Here is a 17,992-nt window from a genome sequence, read left to right on the forward strand (position 1 = left end):
AGTTGAGCCCCCACGACCACCCTCCACCCTGACCACCAGCTCAATCCACTGTCCCCACACCCAGGTGCTCTGACACCCAGGTGCTCTGACACACGGATGCTCTGACACACGGATGCTCTGACACCCAGGTGCTCTGACACACGGATGCTCTGACACACGGATGCTCTGACACCCGGATGCTCTGACACCCAGGTGCTCTGACACCCAGGTGCTCTGACACCCGGATGCTCTGACACACGGATGCTCTAACACCCAGGTGCTCTGACACCCAGGTGCTCTGACACACGGATGCTCTGACACACGGATGCTCTGACACCCAGGTGCTCTGACACCCAGGTGCTCTGACACACGGATGCTCTGACACACGGATGCTCTGACACCCAGGTGCTCTGACACCCAGGTGCTCTGACACACGGATGCTCTGACACACGGATGCTCTGACACCCAGGTGCTCTGACACACGGATGCTCTGACACCCAGGTGCTCTGACACACGGATGCTCTGACACACGGATGCTCTGACACCCAGGTGCTCTGACACCCAGGTGCTCTGACACACGGACGCTCTGACACACGGGCGCTCTGACACACGGATGCTCTGACACCCAGGTGCTCTGACGCACGGACGCTCTGACAGACGGATGCTCTGACACCCGGATGCTCTGACACACGGATGCTCTGACACACGGACGCTCTGACACCCAGGTGCTCTGACACCCAGGTGCTCTGACACCCAGGTGCTCTGACACACGGATGCTCTGACACACGGATGCTCTGACACCCAGGTGCTCTGACACACGGATGCTCTGACACACGGATGCTCTGACACCCAGGTGCTCTGACACTCGGATGCTTTGACACACGGATGTGGCAAAACACAGCACGTGCCCTGCTGGCCTTGCTCAGTGGTTGAGCGTTGACCTAGGAACCAGGAGGTCACAGTTTGATTCCCCGTCGGGGCACAGGCCCGGGTTGTGGGCTCCAGCCCCAGGGGGGCCTGCAGGAGGCAGCCAATCCATGATTCTCTCTCATCATGGATGTTTCTCTCTATTCCCCTCTCCCTTCCTCTCTCTGAAATCAATAAAAACATATTTAAAAATATTTCTATAAACGTTTCCTAAAATATCTACTTTACAAATACCGATGATAAATCCCTCCATGTTGGGCTCCATTCGTGGGTAAATTCATGCATGGCCAGCGGGCTTGGGACCAGATGGCACGGCTGAGCCTCCCACGGTGGGTACAGCCGGTGCCAGGGCTGGAGGGAGCTGCACCGGTCTCACCCCTTGGAGTCTGAGAGGGAGGCGGGCAGGACAGCCAGCCAGAGCCAGTGGCCAAAAGGAGGGAATCCCAGGGTGACCGAGACCAGGGCATGTGAGGAGGGGACAGCTCACCGCAAAGCGGTTACAGCTCAGACCATCGCTGCTCACCGAGGGGCCACCCGGACCCCAGCGGTGGCCGCGGGAAGGGACGGAGGCAGGAGCACAGGCACAGACGATTGTGTGAAGAATTCCTCGCTCATCAGGAGCAGGGAGAGAGCGTGGCTGGCATGGCATTCCCCACCAAGGAAGCCCCTGCAGCCCACGCGGGGGGACCAGGGCTTTCGCACAGGGCTGAGGGGCCCTGTTGGCCCGGCTCAGCGGTTAGAGCATCAGCCCACACACCAACAAATCCTGGGTTCAATTCCCTGTCAAGGGCACATACCCCGGTTGCAGGTTTGATTCCCTGGCCCTAGTTGGGGTGTGTGTGGGAGGCAACCCATTGATTGTGTCTCTCACATCACATCGATGTTTCTCTCTCTCCTTCTCTCCCTTCCACTCTCTCTAAAAATCTATGGAAAATACCCTCAGATGAGGATTGACAAAGCACACGCGGCCGAGGGGACTGTTGGACACCCGCCTGCAGAGCTCAGGAAGTGCCCCTGGGGTTCCTGCCTTCCTCAGGTGAAGGTTTCTTTAAAGGCTGTGGCTCAGGCCAGCGTCATTACTGCGGCCGCCTCCATCCCTGATCACAGGGCCTTGCTGTGCGGCCTCCAGCCTGCGGGAGGGCTGGGTCTAACTGGGCGAGGAGCAGACGGGGAGCAGGTGGGGCAGGGTCTGAGCCAGACGCCTTCTGGAAGGAGTGGGGGAGGCAGAGCCGCGTCCAGGATGTGTCGCAGGGAGGACAGCATTCTGGGATTTTCTCGATGAAATGAGAAGTCAGAACAGATGGCCATTGTCCGGCTCCATGGAGAGACCACAAGTGACCTCAGGGGCGGTTGGAAAGGGCACACCTGTTCCCCCAGCAGCTGAGAGGAGAGCCTGCCTGGAGGCCTTGTGAGCACAGCTGGGCCTGCCGAGCTGAGGGCAACTGAGGGGGGCGGGGGGGGGCCTCGCCCCTATGGCCCCTGTGGCTGGGGACAGCCCCCCTGCTGTGTAGGGCTGAGGGACCCCAGTTATGGCCTCCTCAGGCCTGTTTACCATGCAGCTGACACACTTTTCAACAGTTCTGTTTCTATTCGTTGGGTTGGGGTTTCAACGCGCTCGTCCAACAAACATATCCCCCAAACACAGACAAGGTAGGTCCGGGTTTTATGTGCCTGCTCCCCCTCACCGGGTCTTTACAGGACCTGGAGCCCACACAACCGCGAGCAACACCATCCAGGGCAAGGCCGCGCCCAAGCTTCGCACACCTCCCTCCCTGATGCCAGGGCAGGGCCTGTCACCGCCAGGTGGAGGGTGCGGTGGGGCCGGGTGGAGTGAGGACACAGACACCCTTGGGGGCTCCTGGGCCACGTGGGACGCTGGCTGTGTGGACAAACAGGTGGGGTTAGAGCCTCCGGCCTCTGGAAGGGCCCAGGGTGTTATTTTTTATATTTTATTTTTTCAAATCCTCACCTGACGATATTTTTTTCCATTGAGAGAGAGTGGAAGGGAGGCAGGGGAGAGACAGAGAGAGAAACATCGATGTGAGAGACACATGGATTGGTTGCCTCCGCCTCTCTCCTTGGCCTCAGAAGAAAAAGAACACCTCCTGGCCCCCCAGGGTCTGGCCCCTTCCCTGAGGCAGCCTCATGCTTCCTTCTGCCACCTACAGTCCTCCTCCGCCCTGTCACCTCGGCAGCCTCCAGCCCACACTCCCGCCCAGGGATTCTCTCGTTAGCCCTGTGGCATCTGCCTTCCACACTCCCCGCACAGTGGCAGAGTCAGAGACAGGAGTTAGAAAGGGAGACTGGAGCCCGGCCAGCAAGGCCCAGTGGTTGAGTGTCGACCTATGAACCGGGAGGTCACGGGTTCAGTTCCCGGTCAGGGCACAGGCCCGGGTTGCAAGCTCAATCCCCAGTGTGGGGCGTGCAGGAGGCAGCCGATCCATGATTCTCTCTTATCATTGATGTTTCTCTCTCTCCCTCTCCCTTTCTCTTTTCACGAAAAGAAAGGGAGACTTGGGCTGCGGCCTCTGCTCCTCTCCTCAGGATCTGGGTCCTCCCAGCACCTTTCCAGGGCGAGTGGGAAGGGTCCATGCCGTCTCCGCACGGACCCAAACCTCGGACCCCTTGGCCTCTCTCTCCCCTGATCTCGTTCGCCTGTCCCCGACTGCTCTATGCAGCCCTTGGAAGCGGACGTCAAGCCCACCCCATCCACTGGCAGCTCCCAAGCCTGCATCCCTGCTGCTGGCCCTGTTCTTCACTCGCTTGTCTGGGTCCACAGCTGCGTGCACGCCTCCTCCGGGCACCCAGCCAGCTCCTCAGGTTTAACGTGCCGGCACTGAGAGGCCCTCGTTCATGCCAGATTTGCCACCAGGCGGCCACAACAGGTGCTTAAGGCCACCGAGAAGGAATATACTTCCGGGGAAAATGTTTAATATTCCAAAAATGCATCAAAGCAGCAGCTCATTCCGTAGCGGAGTTTATTGGGACTTTCGTGGGAGGGGGCACCTCACTCTGCAGCATTGGGCCCTCTAAGGTCTCAGTTCAGCGTTCCCTGCCATCTCCAACAAGAACTCACACTTGCCCGACCAGCACGGCTCCGCGGTTGAGCGTTGGCCTACGAATCAGGAGGTCACAGTTCGATTCTCGGTCAGGGCACAGGCCTGTGTTGTGGACTCGATCCCCAGTGGTGGGTGTGCAGGAGGCGGCTAATCAATGATGCTCTCTCATCATTGATTTCTCTCTCTCTCTTTTCCTCTTCCTCTCTGAAATCAACAGAAATATATTTTTAAAAAACATATTAAATCAATGAAACAAAAACTCATCCTTCTAGAACAGCCGTGGGAGCTGGTCACTCACAGCATCCTCTCTCATCTCCATGTTGGGTTTTTAAATCTTGACCTTCTCCTGCCCGAACCCCACATTTCCCTTCCCTCTCCACCAGCCATGTCCAGTCCTGCCTCCTCATTGAGCGCACGCACGCTGTCCTCGATCACGGACCACCTCCTGGGAACACAGAGGGGAGGCATCACACTCTATGCACACAGCTCCAGGGGCTCCCCCTTGGCTCCAGTCCAACCTCCCTCCTGCCTACAAATCAGGTCTCCCCGAGTCTAGCCACCTTCCACTCTGTTGTTCATCACTCCCACCTCACAGATCTGGGGCTCCAGCCTACTAGACTTCTAGCCATCTGGGAACAAATGTTCCCTCTGCCCCACATAAGCTACATCCATCTCCACCTGTTGAGATCTGTCCTTGGAGGGTTAGCCAATAAATAGTACTGGGACAATTGGTTATTTGAAAGAAATGTTTTAGATTCTTCAGTTCATACCACACACCAAAATACATCCCAGCTAGACTAGAGTTCAACATAAAATATAAATATATAACCACATATATTTTAAAAATCAAACTGTAAAAATTCTGGAAAAACAAAAAACAAAACATGATTATTGAATATTATGATAGGGCAGTGGTCGGCAAACTCATTAGTCAACAGAGCCAAATATCAACGGGACAACGACTAAAATTTCTTTTGAGAGCCAGATTTTTTAAACTTAGACTATATACGTAGGAACACTGTTATTAACTTAATTAGGGTACTCCTAAGGCTTAGGAAGAGCCACACTCAAGGCGCCAAAGAGCCGCATGTGGCTCGCGAGCCGCAGTTTGCCGACCACTGTGATAGGGTATTTGATCCTATGTGTAAAAGGAAAGAATGAAACTTACAAGGAACCAAAGCAATTGCTGACCTTAAACCGCCAGCTATTTCTCCAGCAAAGGGGTTTATTGGGAACAATAAATCAGGACATTCGGTCCAAAGGCAGGTGAACCGGGGTTCAGTCCAGAGACCAACGGAAAGGCACGTTCTTTTAGAGGCGAGGCTGCGGGCAGCGGGGCTGCCAACAAAGGATGCACCGGAGGAAACTGCGTTAGGAGGGCGGTGGCCATCGTGGTTCCTGGAGGGGCCCCCCTCCTGCTGGGCCGTGCAGTAGGCCGTGCCTCCCGGGGGAGAGGGGGCACCTTCCGGTTCGGGTAACGTCTCTCCCACGGGCTCTCCCGTTCCCACCTAAAGGAGGTCTGTTCATCCATCTTCACACAGTCCATCTGACTCTAAATGAGAACTTGACTGTTAAAACCCAACTGGTAAGAAACGAACGGGGGGGGGGGGGGGATAGAGCGTCCTCCCTGTCGGGGTCCCCGTGCAGGGAAGGGGCCTGGTTGGCAGGACATCGGAGGCGGAGCTGCGTGGGCATCTTCCATGGCGGCCGGTGAGGCCTGACGTCACACTCCTCCCCCGGGGATTCACAATGCCCGACCCCCCAGACCCCCCAGACCGGACGGTCCAGGCCCCAGATTCGTCTCCCCCCGAACCCCGTGCTCGGCTGGAAGCTGTTGTTCTAACCACGGGAGGCGGGCGTGGTGCCGAGGCCGGCACGGGGCCCGAGGTGTCCGGCTCCCAGGAACTAGGAAGGACCTGGCGTCTCTTAGGAAACTGCAGCTTAGCGCTTCCTGTGTCCGTCTGTGTGTTTTTTATGCTTTATCTCGTTTACCGGCTATAAAACGCAATCGACTGGCATCCATCGCCAAAAAGGATTCACTGGAGAAGAAAGGCCTGCGATCCAGCACGCGGACCCGCGGGGAGCCGCGAGGAGGGAGAGGAGGGGCGGGGGCGCTTCCCGGGGGTGGGGGGCGGTGGGGGAGGGGAGGGGGGCTCTCCCCGAAGACCGGCCGGGACAGCTCGGCCCCGGGCCTCCCCGAGCTCGTGCACCTTCTTTGCCATGAACTGCACCACAAGCCACCCTCACACCCACCCGGAGGCGGGCCCACCATCCCCTGTAACCGGGGGGAGACGGGCTCGCTGGTCCGCCTGCGGCCACGGGGCTGGGAGGGTGCAGGCCCGGGCGCCCGTCACCCGCGGCGTGGGTCCTCCTGCCCTGCGCGCGGCGCCCCCGCCACGTCCCGGCTCGGCCTTCACCCCGCTTCCCGGGTCGGAGTGGCGCTGACGCGCCCACGTACGTCCCAGGCCTCGTGCGAGGTCCCCGGGACCAACACTGCGTCCACTGCCCGCCCGCCGTCCCGTCGGGAGGCCGATCTGCTGCGAGGGCCGACGAGCCCCGGGCCCGCCTCTGTCTACACCAGCGGGCGCCGAGGGCCGGGCCCGCCCGTGACAGCGGCGCCACCCGCAGGAAGCGTCCCGTCCCCTTCACGCTCCCCGCGCCTCTCCGTGACGTCACTTCTCTGCGCCGCCGCCGCCGCCGCCGCGCGCGGCGCTTCCGGCCGCGAGGACAAGGTGGGCGTGACGGGCGGCGTCACGCGCGCGCGCGCCGGAAGCCAGCGCGGACCAGGCGGAAGTGGCGGGGCGGGGCGCGGGGGCGGTGGGGGGCGGCGGCCGGCGATGAGCGGCCGGAGAGAGTGAGCGGGCCGGCGGCGAGGCTGGGGGGCCGCGGAGAGCGAGCCGCGGGGCGGAGGGCGGGGGGCGCGAGCGCGGCGGGCTGCGGGCGGCGGCCAGGGCGCGGCGGCGGCGGCGGCCAGGGCGCGGCGGCCGAGAAGATGGCGGACGGCGACAGCGGCAGCGAGCGCGGCGGCGGCGGCGGCGGGCCCGGCGGCTTCCAGCCCGCGCCCCGCGGCGGCGGCGGCGAGCAGGAGACGCAGGAGCTGGCCTCGAAGCGGCTCGACATCCAGAACAAGCGCTTCTACCTGGACGTGAAGCAGAACGCCAAGGGCCGCTTCCTCAAGATCGCCGAGGTGGGCGCGGGCGGCTCCAAGAGCCGCCTCACGCTGTCCATGGCCGTGGCCGCCGAGTTCCGCGACTACCTGGGCGACTTCATCGAGCACTACGCGCAGCTGGGCCCCAGCAGCCCCGAGCAGGTGGCGGCGGCGGCGGCCGAGGAGGGCGGCGGGCCGCGGCGCGCGCTCAAGAGCGAGTTCCTGGTGCGCGAGAACCGCAAGTACTACCTGGACCTCAAGGAGAACCAGCGCGGCCGCTTCCTGCGCATCCGCCAGACCGTCACGCGCGGCGGCGGCCCCGCGCCCGGCGGCCTGCAGAGCGGCCAGACGATCGCGCTGCCCGCGCAGGGCCTCATCGAGTTCCGCGACGCGCTGGCCAAGCTCATCGACGACTACGGCGGCGACGACGACGAGCTGGCGGGCGGCGCGGGCGGCGGCGCGGGCCCCGGCGGCGGCCCGTACGGGGAGCTCCCGGAAGGCACCTCCATCACGGTGGACTCGAAGCGCTTCTTCTTCGACGTGGGCTGCAACAAGTACGGGGTGTTCCTGCGCGTGAGCGAGGTGAAGCCGTCCTACCGCAACGCCATCACCGTCCCCTTCAAGGCCTGGGGAAAGTTCGGGGGCGCCTTCTGCCGGTATGCGGAGGAGATGAAGGAGATCCAGGAGCGCCAGCGGGATAAGCTCTACGAGCGGCGCGGCGGGGGCAGCGGCGGCGGGGACGAGTCCGAGGGCGAGGAGGTGGATGAGGACTGAAACGCGCCGCTTCCCCTCGGGCCTCCGCCCCCACCTCCATCCCCTCGTCTCGTCCCCAGTGAGCTGGTGGGGGAGCAGGGGAGGCCCACAGGGAGAAAACAACATTTAAAATAATGTAGTTGATTACGAGACATCACCATAAGAGGACAGTCACGGACAATTAGAGAAAAAAAGCCGTCAAGTTCCAAGGAGCGGACAGCAACCTGCAAAGAGAACAGCGTCTCCTCACCCGAGCAAAATAGTCCCAGCTTCTGTGGTTTCCCCGCTGAGGGTCCGACGCCCATCGGGGTAACCCCGGTGGGGGCTAGGTCCTCCCACACCCTGGGCCAAGGAACACTTCCGAGTTTCCCAGACCTCGTGAGAACAGCTGAACTTGTGTTGTGCTTGGGAACCTAAAGATCTCTCCAGACCTTACTATTGCAGTGTCTATTCCTTCACCTCCATTGAAATCAGCATTTTGGATTTAGGTCTTCATGGAATTCTTGAGAAGAGAGAGACCTTTGCAGTTACCCAGTTCTGAGGGTACAGGTTTAATGAAAAGGAATGCAACTTTAATCATGGACAAGGCAAAATAGGAATTCAAAAAGTCAACGGGGAATACGAAAACAAATTGGGTCCATTTTGTTGAAGATTAAAGGCTTTGCACCATATCTGGACCAAGGCCAGTGTCTTGTCTTTGCAGAATTGTCTTCCAGGATGCAAATGGATTCACAAGTCAAACCTTGAACTGGAATTGGTTACTAAAATATTTTAAAAGTTGGCAAAAAATTTTGAAGATGAAAGAGCAGTTTTACATCTGGGTTGCTGAGATAGGCACAAGAAAAAATCAGGCATAAAGCACAAGGAAAAAACTGTTTGAGTGGATTGGTTGCTGCTCACTAAAGTTCTTCCCCCTGATCTCTTAAACATGGAGGTCATTACCAAGAAATGGCTTAGGTATGAATGAGAGCCAGATCCCTGTGGCTCCACCATGTGAGCCAGTGAATTAAGGCTAATTCGGCTGTTTCGGCCACTGGTTGTCTGGATTTTAAACCACAAAACTTGAAAAAGGAACAGTGTGGCTACAAGCCTGAGCTTTAATGGAATATACGTCTAACAGAAAAGTTGGAAATAACGAAAACTGAAGTCTTCCTCTACCTTCAGTTTAATCTGTGGATTTGTTCAAATACTAAAGATCCTCAGGTCCAGAATTCCAGCATCATTTATTCTTTTTAAATAAAATTTTAAAAACTTGATCCATTGTATTAGTACCTCACAATCAATGTTGGCAAAAGATGGATGTGTGTCTAGCAAGCAGTGTGCCCTTTGGAAATTGAAATCCATCTGAATGGAGCCGAAGTGAACGGGAATATGCTGACTATATGGAAGCATTTTTATACCATCTTGAAATTTCAACAAAACTGGCTTTTGCCAGTTTATCCAGCTGTCTTTCAAGAATAAAAGTTGGGGTTTTCAAGGATCGCCTCTTCTATATTTTAAATGGATTTTCAGTAGAAGTGATTTTACTAATCAAGTTAATGCCACCCCATCAAAAGGTATTTGAGTGTCATAGACCTAGGTAACTTTGAATCAAATGGGAGCTATGTTCTTTCCAAAGTTTTTCAGGTATGCTTTGTGCAACACCTTCTCAACCAAGAGGCAAGTAACCCCACCTCCACAATCTTAGTGGTTGTTTTTTTTAACTGCATGACTGCCCTTTATTTGAGCTGCCTTTTAATTTATTGCATACCCTTTTTATTATCTTATTTTGGTATTATTCAATATATACAATCTTTTTGTATTTATTAGGAATTAAGTAATATACAAAAAGGTCGTTTTCATGCATTGTGGCTGAGAGGGAGGGAAATAATTATGTATATAAAATGAGGCTTTTTTACAAATTAGACTGTGATTCAGAATATTATTAATCTTAGATTTTAAAAAAAAGTGGAAGAGCCACAAACATTGGTGCCCTTTTCAGACAATTTCTCTACTCTCATCGTCCACAGTAGAGTTTTTAAACAGATTTTTTTAAAGCTTTTCTTTTTTTTTTAAATTTTCTCCGTTGCAAAGAATGTTTCCTAAATTGTATGGGAGCAATAGTATTTTCGATGTTTTAATGACATCCGTATACTTGTACTGTATTTTGTACTACAAGGCAGCTGTTTTCAATGATGTCCTGCTGTATTTACCTATGTGTTTTGAGTGTTTTATTTCTTTGCTGCGGAGAACAAATCCCTAAGTAGTTTTAGTAAAGGAGCTGAGAAGCTAGCATTAGGTTTGCAGAAACTGTTTAGTTTCAAACTTTGAGGCAGCAATGAAAATTAAGGTTGCAGCTATTAGTTGACCGCTGTAACTTTTGTTTTGAAATCATGTACAATTCCTGTATAGACCAACTTGTTTTCTTGCTTCAGTGGTGGTTCTGTTGCTCAGCTGCAGTGAGCCAGTTCAATTTTGCAAAGGTGCGGTACCTCTCCTTTTTAAGGGGTTGGTTTACTCTTTTTTTCTGTTCTTTTGTTTGGCTGAATTGCAGTAACTAGCCTTGCCTTTCTATTCTGTAGAAATGACAGGGTCTTCACAATCCTCACCCGTGGCTACTAAGCTATAATTAGCTGAATAGAAAGAATGTGGAAGTGGTCTGAGGCATATAGAATATATGCCAAGAACACTACCATATATGGAATCAGCTTTGGTTACCAGAGAAATTTTCTTAGTCATTAGACCATGTAACAGTAATATATCATATGTAAATCTTTAGATAATCAATTTGAGAATCCTCCAAAAAAAAGGAGCAAAGAATGCATAAGCTATGTGTTGGAAAAGTAATTTATATTAAAATTTTTGACCTGCCTATGTAAGATTAAGTGGTAAATGTCATAGTGGTGGGTTTTAAGTCTTAACCAATCTCAAAGGTTTGTTTCTCCTGCAAGGTGGTTGATGGCCTCTCTTCCTACTGCAGGAAGGCTACAGAAGGATGTGGATTGATTGTAGCATTTCACTGATCCTCCTTCCAGTAACTAGGGACAATAGAAACTACACTTTTAATGTGTGGTTTGTTCAACAAGGCGGTATTAACGGGCCATCTTTCAGAACTCAGTCATAGATATTGCTTATTAAAGGAAATAATCTGTTAAATCCAGGCAGAAAATGTTTTGTTTTCAACCACTGCTATACACAGTGATTTAGGGCTTGTTTTTGACTTTGGCAAACATTGCAGCTAATGACATGCTCAAAATCGTTATATTCCAGAGAAATAGGGAAGTAAAATGTCTTTCCTAATAATTGGTAGAATGTTCATTTCTCAAACTGCTGCAGTTACAGAAGTGAAAAAAGTCCACAATTTTAGGAACAGAATTGAAAGAGCAAGAAACTCTGAGTATATCCCATAATTCCTTTCTGGTTTCTATTGTCCCTACCTGTCATTCGTGTAGAACTACAGTTCTCATCAGCAGAGGAAGTTGTCAGTGCATATGCTGCACAGAACAAAGTGTAAATCTGGATGGCACCAAAAATCAAAGCGAAAACCAAACCAAAACCCAGACACCCTATGTTACTATGGGAGGCGTGTAGGTGGTGCAAGCGACTGTAGCTGTGAGACAGACATGGCTGCTTGTCAGGTCACTTTCCATAATATTTACTGCAAAATGATTGAGAGGTCTTGGGTCCAGGCAGCCATTAACCTGCTTCCTTTGTTACCTCTCGATCACTTTGCAATAAATTGCAGGTCTTTTAAGAGATTCAAGCTTCAGTTTTCTCAAAACAAAACAATTATCCTGTCTTATCTGAAAATGCAGGGTTGTGGGCAGAAGAGGCTGGTTATAATAATGCCCTCATATTGAGTGGTCTGTAAACGGCTGCACACTTCAGGCACTATAGTTGCTGAGGATGCTTTGTTACATGTGACCTTGACTGGCTTTACAGGGGGGTATAGAATGATCTACACAAGGTATGAAAAGGTGACAATTTGCTTGCGTCTACCTTGCCTTGAGGTGGATGAAATTAAGGAGACGCTTGAGTGTGTAAGCTATGCACATAAGTATTCTTCACTGTAAACTTTTTTTCATTTTAACCCAATTATGGTACTTTGTCTAATGCACAACTGATCTCTCAGTAGATATTCATTTGAAAATAGTGTGGCCTTGATTGGTGAGAAGGGGAAGGAGAAAAGTGACTTTGGCTTATGTAAAAATGACTCATTTGCCAAGAGTCGTTCTGCAGCACTCTTAGTACTTAATGTGTTTGTGATTGGTCTCCTTTTTGATTGGGGAAATTTAATGGTTTTGATCTGGGAGTTATTAATTCAATTGAGTTGTCTTCTGTTTTTAGGAAGTATCAGAATTGCTCTAATAAGTACAAAGTTGATTGCTTTGATGTCCAATCTCAGGTTTTAGAATATATATAGTGGTGTAAAATCCCACTGTTAACTCTTTAAAAACTATTTTAATTTAATACACCCTTAAAAGTCACATGCATAAGGCCTGTTCAAAGGGCAGAGCCTCCCATGTTTTTGCTCCTTTTCCATTTTGTACTTCACTTGAGAAAGTGTGGAGTGATTTTACATTGTATATTGCCATTTAACCCTGACATATTTCTCAAGAAAAAGCACTTTTTGATCATGAAATACACGGACTCTTTGTGTGATGTGGATCATGGTTTCTCAGGCTCCCCTAGATAATCTGCTTATGAATATTATTCTAACTCTGTGTATGAAGAGTAGAAATCTTTCCTAATGTTAGAAAGTTTGTATTATTGATCCAGAATGCATTTTGCTAGCTTCCAATGGATGGGATAGTGAACAATACTGCATTCACAGTTTATACGTTTGTTTCCCTTGAGCCTTAAGGTAACTTTTTTTGTCAGCAACAGCACTGAAGTTATAGTAAATGAATGAGGTTCAGTTTTCAGGGTTAGTTTTAGAGTACTGTAAATCAATTAGATGTCTTCATAAACAGTTACTATTCCCATTGAATAAACTGAATAATGAGTATATAGGTGGGTCTGGGGGCAGGGGGAGATAGTTTATAGAAAAGAAAAAACTCATTTACCTTAAGAAAAATATAGACAAAAAAGAAAAAGTGCATGTCGATCTCCTGTTTGAAATTCCAAATAAAAGATAGAAATAGCAAATTAAAACTTCCCATTTTTAATCTAGAAAAGTACCCATTAATTTTTAAATGTTAGACCCCAGAAGTTTCAAGAGATAGACTCTTTTTTTTTTAAGAGATAGACTCTTGTTACAGCTAACTTTGTTACTTAAAGTCACCATTCGCAGTCTTAAAACTTCGTTTCATCAGACTCTTATTTCAGCAATTATCAGTACCAAAAATTAAATTTGGAAAATGAAAAAATAACAAAATTGCATCATGAAGATTTATTAAGTAATTTCCAATTGTTATCTGTACCTCTGATCCAAGTAAGACCTTTATGAATGTATATTTCCTAATGAAATAGGAAATATATCATCAATGTAATCACCTTTATTCACAATCTTTTGCTTTTCATTTGAAAATCTAACTCATGCCTCTTGAATTAGAGATTCCGATTGGGACAGGCAAAGACGTTAGAACAGCAGCAAGAGAATATGACTGTATTTGTAATTAACAGATTTTGAATCTAGGAGCAAATTTCATTTTCCCTGTTTTATGTAAAGTGTCTCACTGCCAATATCTTTGGTATGAAGAAATGTGGGCTCAGAATATTGGAGAGAAAACAATAGACCTGTCCAAATTCATTGTCCACTAGCATTTTTTTTTCCTATCTTCAATTTCAATGGCTAATTCTTTCAAGAAAATTGATTTAGACCAACCCTTATTCCTTAAAGGCAAACTTTTGTCCCCACTCTTACCCTGTGTCACAAGATCAGGTTGATTCAAAAAAATCTTTATATTTGAAAATAGCTGAGCAAGTAGTATATTTCCCCTTTTAAAATTGCTTTTTTGGGAACAAATAACTGTGGGGAGAGTCCTAAGTAAATTGAAAAAATTCTGTCACTAAGCACATGTGTAGGAATTTGGGAGTTTTGTTTCCAGCTCTTCAGATATGAGATGTAGACCCTTTTCTCCCAGTCCACATGCCACCTCTATAAAAAGCTCTGTGATTTCCTAGAAGTTAATAGATTGGGCAAGTGCAGAAACAGTTTAAATCGAGCAGGGCATACTTATCAAGAGTGGGCAGTTTTGCATGTTGTGGTAGCAGGCCAAGTATATTTTGAGTTTTTTCAATGATCAATATTTGAATAATATTAAGATTAAAGTTCTAGGGAAATTAGTGGGGATTTATGCTTCCTTTTGCAAATACATGCAGGTATTTTTCCATGATCATTTTAAAAAGTCCATTTGTATTCTGGGATGTTTCCAGTCATATCTATCAGGGCTTCCTTACATTAGAGTCTTCACTCCAAAGTGAGGCTGATGTCCTGCTGGTAGAGAATCCATAGGCATTGAATGAAGTAAAACCAAATCTTGACAGCAGGAGGCAGCTTCCTGATATAATCAGATGTGCAGCTAGAGCTAAGGTTGAAAGTCACTTTACAATTGATCTTGGCTGGAAGGCTGAGAAGCTATGGAAGTTACTTTAAAGGGGTTTTTGGGGTGTCTTCAGTCTGTGTAAATACCCACCTGCTGTGCATTGTAAACCAAGTGTGTGTTCTTATGTGTGAATTTGTAGGACTGACTTCTGCTTCAAAAGAAGCCGCACCTTTCCATGTATAAGGTCCCCTCCACCTGTAACCCTATAAATATTTGTAAATAGAACACTAAAATTTGTAGTAATAGGATCAACTTGGGAATATCTGCTGAGAGACCAAAAAGTTCATTTTTAAAGTACCTTGATTAAAGAGTAAAGATTATTCCTCTTATTTTTTAAAAGAAGAATGCACTTTAACAAACAGCTACATGGGCAATTCAAACAAATCCGTAAAGTGCAGTATCCATTCAGAAACCATACTTCCTGAAAATGTTCAAAAGCAGAGTCTAGATGGGCTGTTGATCTCACTGCCTGGAGGTTGAAGCTCAGATTGCGGTCAATTTTGAGATGAGCAGGGCTGCTTCAGACAGGTCTCTAAAATGGCGGGTCCCGTAATTACCACTAACTAGCAAAACTGACAGAAAAACTCACAGAAAAAAGTTTAAGAATCCTTACTGCTGGTGTGTACTCCTTACAATAGCAGACTTTTGCAAATGGAGTTTTACAGTCTATATTTAAAAAATTGTATGTTTGTAACAAATAAAGTATGCGGAAAAGTGAATGACAGTCTTGTGCTGGTGTCTCTAATTTAAAGAATTACCTGGTGACGGGGAGGGAGGTGCCACACAGCCTCTGCTGGGGCTCAGATGGGTCTGGGGTTGGGTGAGTTTCCACTGAAATGACTTACAAGTCATTGTACTAGTATATTCCATCTTCCTCTGGTTCCCATTTCTAATTAGTAAGCAGTCTGTGGAGTAAACCAAAGTTGCAATGAATTTTGTGCTTTGGTTCGTTTCCCAGACAGGCCACTTGTTTCTTCCTATTCTCTTGGCTTTTGGGCCCTATCATTTCCAGTGGGTGTAAAGACACTGCCCTCGTGTGTCATCATAACTGACTTCCTACAGAGTGGATAAGCCAGTCTTTTTTTTTTTTTTTTTTTTTTTAGTGCCCTTGACTGGAATGAAACCTGGGAACGTTCAGTCTTCAAGCTAACGCTCTATCCACTGAGCCAAACCAGCTAGGGCCAGTAGGCCAGTCTTAAGCTAACATTAAAAGAAACAGAAAATTGTTATGTCTGTAGATCCCAGCCATGGTTCCCAATGTTTTTCATCTCAGAAGCCCCTTTACACTCAAAATTTACTCAAGGAGTTCTTTACCTTTCAGGGCTATAATAATTGATACCTATCATATTAGAAATGGAACCATTTTTAAAAATATTTTGTTATTGATTTTTGAGAGAAAGGAAGAGAAACATTGATTGGCTGCCTCCTGCATGCCCCTTACTGGGAATCAAGCCCACAACCCTGCCTGGCATGTGCCTTGATGGAACAGAACTGGCAACTTTTTTTAAAAAGTTGATTTCAGAGAGGAAGGGAGAGGGAGAGAGAGAAAAACATCAATGGTGAGAGAAGAATCACTGATTGGCTGCCTCCTGCATGCCCCCCACTGGGGATTGAGCTTTGCAACTGTGACCTGGTTCATAGGTCGACACTCAACCACTGAGCCATGCCAGCCAGGCCCACATTTTCTTTATATTAAAGCCTCTCACTATAAACTAGCCAGTAAAGTAAGTACTCCCACCACACATACATACACACACTTCAATACACCGGTGGTTCTCAATGCTAACTGCAGAAGCACTTGGATGCTGATGCCCCCAAGTACCACCCTGACCAACTGGACCAGAATCTTTGGGTCATAGTGTTTTATCTTGTTAGGATGAGAGGATGTGGGATCTTGTGGTATAAGGAAGAGAAAGGGAGGAAGGACTGGGAATCTGCTAGAGGAAAACAAAAAAAATGCAGGATTGCAAAGGACTCAAACACGGCCTTAACCTAGGCTGCTGTGCTGAAATTACCTACATCAATACTTAAACCCCAAAATAGCTCATTTTGAAAAAAGTTTTGCAAATGGAGTTGTGAAATATTGTGTCAGCAGCGCCCTCACTGAGAGAACCTGGGGGCTTGATTCACATAGAACGCTTGAATATGCCTCAGTCACTTGGAGGGCTTCTTAAACGCCAATTCCTGAGCTTCTGGTTCAGCTGGTCTGGGTGGAGTGTGAGAAGCTGCATTTCTAGCAAGTTGCCAGGTGAAGCTGCTGCTGATGGTCAAACCCCACTTGGAGCCTCACTGCAGAAATCACAAACGTTCTGGGGAAATTAGCTGTTGTCACTAACTGACAGAGGCCTCCGGAAGCATTCACCCTGGTGCACTGGTTCTGCTATAGCCCTGCTGAATTTTTTAAAAATATATTTTTATTGATTTCAGAGAGGGAGAGGGAAAGAGACCTAGAAACATCAAGAATCACCGATCAGCTGGCTTCTGTATGTCCCCCACTGGGGATCGAGCCCACAACCCAGGCATGTGCCCTTGACTGGAATCGAACCTGGGTCCCTTCAGTCTCAAGCCAGTGCTCTATCCATTGATCCAAACCAGCCAGGGCTGAATTTTTTTTTTTTTAATCCTCACCTGAGGATATTTTTTCCATTGATTTTTAGAGAAAGTGGAAGGGAGAGGGAGAGACAGAAATACCAATATGAGAGAGACACATCAATTGGTTGCTTCCTGCATGTCCCCAACCAGGGCCAGGAGCCTGCCACCAAGGTACGTGCCGTTGACCGGAATCGAACCCAATACCCTTCAGTCCACAGGCCAACGTTCTATCCACTGAGCCAAACGGGCTAGGGCAGCCCTGCTGATTTTGTCAGCTTAATGTAAAGTTGTCACTGAAGTTCTGGGTGTGCAGCCAGGCTACAGCTTGAAGAGCTCTTTTGAATCCAGCACTTCAAGGTATCAGGGTATGACTTCAGAGTTTTGATATTTTGTGAGTTAGGTTCTGTTCCTGACTCTGCCATAAACCAACAGCGTGACTCCAGTATCTTTAACACACAAAAATCCTTAAGGTGCTTTAACAGTGTCCGGTTTCCTGTAGAGCCATTGGTACTTAGGGAGATGAGAGCCACCTGGTGGTCAGCACTGAAATCTTTTTTTTTTTTTTTATTGATTTTTTACAGAGAGGAAGGGAGAGAGATAGTCAGAAACATCGATGAGAGAGAAACACCGATCAGCCGCCTCCCGCACATCTCCCACTGGGGATGCGCCCGCAACCCAGTTACATGCCCTTGACCGGAATCGAACCCGGGACCCCCCAGTCCGCAGGCCGACACTCTATCCACCGAGCCAAACCGGCTTCGGCAGCACTGAAATCTTTTTAATAACCATGAGGCCAGATCATTTTGTAAATTCATTCATTCAGTTCTTTATGTACCAGATATTGTACTAGGTGTGGAAGATATGGTCCAAATGGAACTTATAGTTTAGTGAGTTGGGAGAGAAAATAGAAGGAACGTACATTGGATTGAGGGTATATTTAGGGTTCAAATATTCTGGTTTATGTGACTAGGAAGCTAGGATGGGTTGCAGCTGAAATTTGCTACAGA

The 17,992-nt window shown here is 49.1% G+C and overlaps 1 protein-coding gene and 1 long non-coding RNA gene across 4 annotated transcripts; one reads left to right on the plus strand and one right to left on the minus strand.

Moving 5' to 3' along the window:
* Positions 1-3,870: 3,870 nt before the first annotated feature.
* On the minus strand, positions 3,871-6,628 carry LOC139017060 (uncharacterized). 3 transcript variants are annotated; one of them, XR_011472754.1, is made up of 4 exons: positions 6,219-6,628; positions 5,134-5,517; positions 4,264-4,410; positions 3,871-4,169 (listed from the first exon to the last, which is right to left on the minus strand). It is a non-coding gene; the product is annotated as an uncharacterized lncRNA (long non-coding RNA). The 3 variants fall into 3 exon arrangements; XR_011472753.1 differs by lacking the exon at positions 6,219-6,628 and having other exon boundaries at positions 5,157-6,208; XR_011472752.1 differs by lacking the exon at positions 6,219-6,628 and having other exon boundaries at positions 5,134-6,208.
* A 310-nt stretch (positions 6,629-6,938) lies between these two features.
* PURB (purine rich element binding protein B) lies at positions 6,939-15,112 on the plus strand. Its single transcript, XM_070424881.1, has one exon. The coding sequence runs from the start codon at positions 6,958-6,960 to the stop codon at positions 7,885-7,887; it is 930 nt and encodes a 309-aa protein (XP_070280982.1). The 5' UTR covers positions 6,939-6,957; the 3' UTR covers positions 7,888-15,112.
* Positions 15,113-17,992: the final 2,880 nt, after the last annotated feature.

The sequence above is a fragment of the Myotis yumanensis genome, unplaced genomic scaffold, assembly GCF_028538775.1.
Source record: "Myotis yumanensis isolate MYYU_CA2020_CCGP unplaced genomic scaffold, mMyoYum1.0.hap1 SCAF_9, whole genome shotgun sequence".
Classification (NCBI taxonomy): domain Eukaryota; kingdom Metazoa; phylum Chordata; class Mammalia; order Chiroptera; family Vespertilionidae; genus Myotis; species Myotis yumanensis.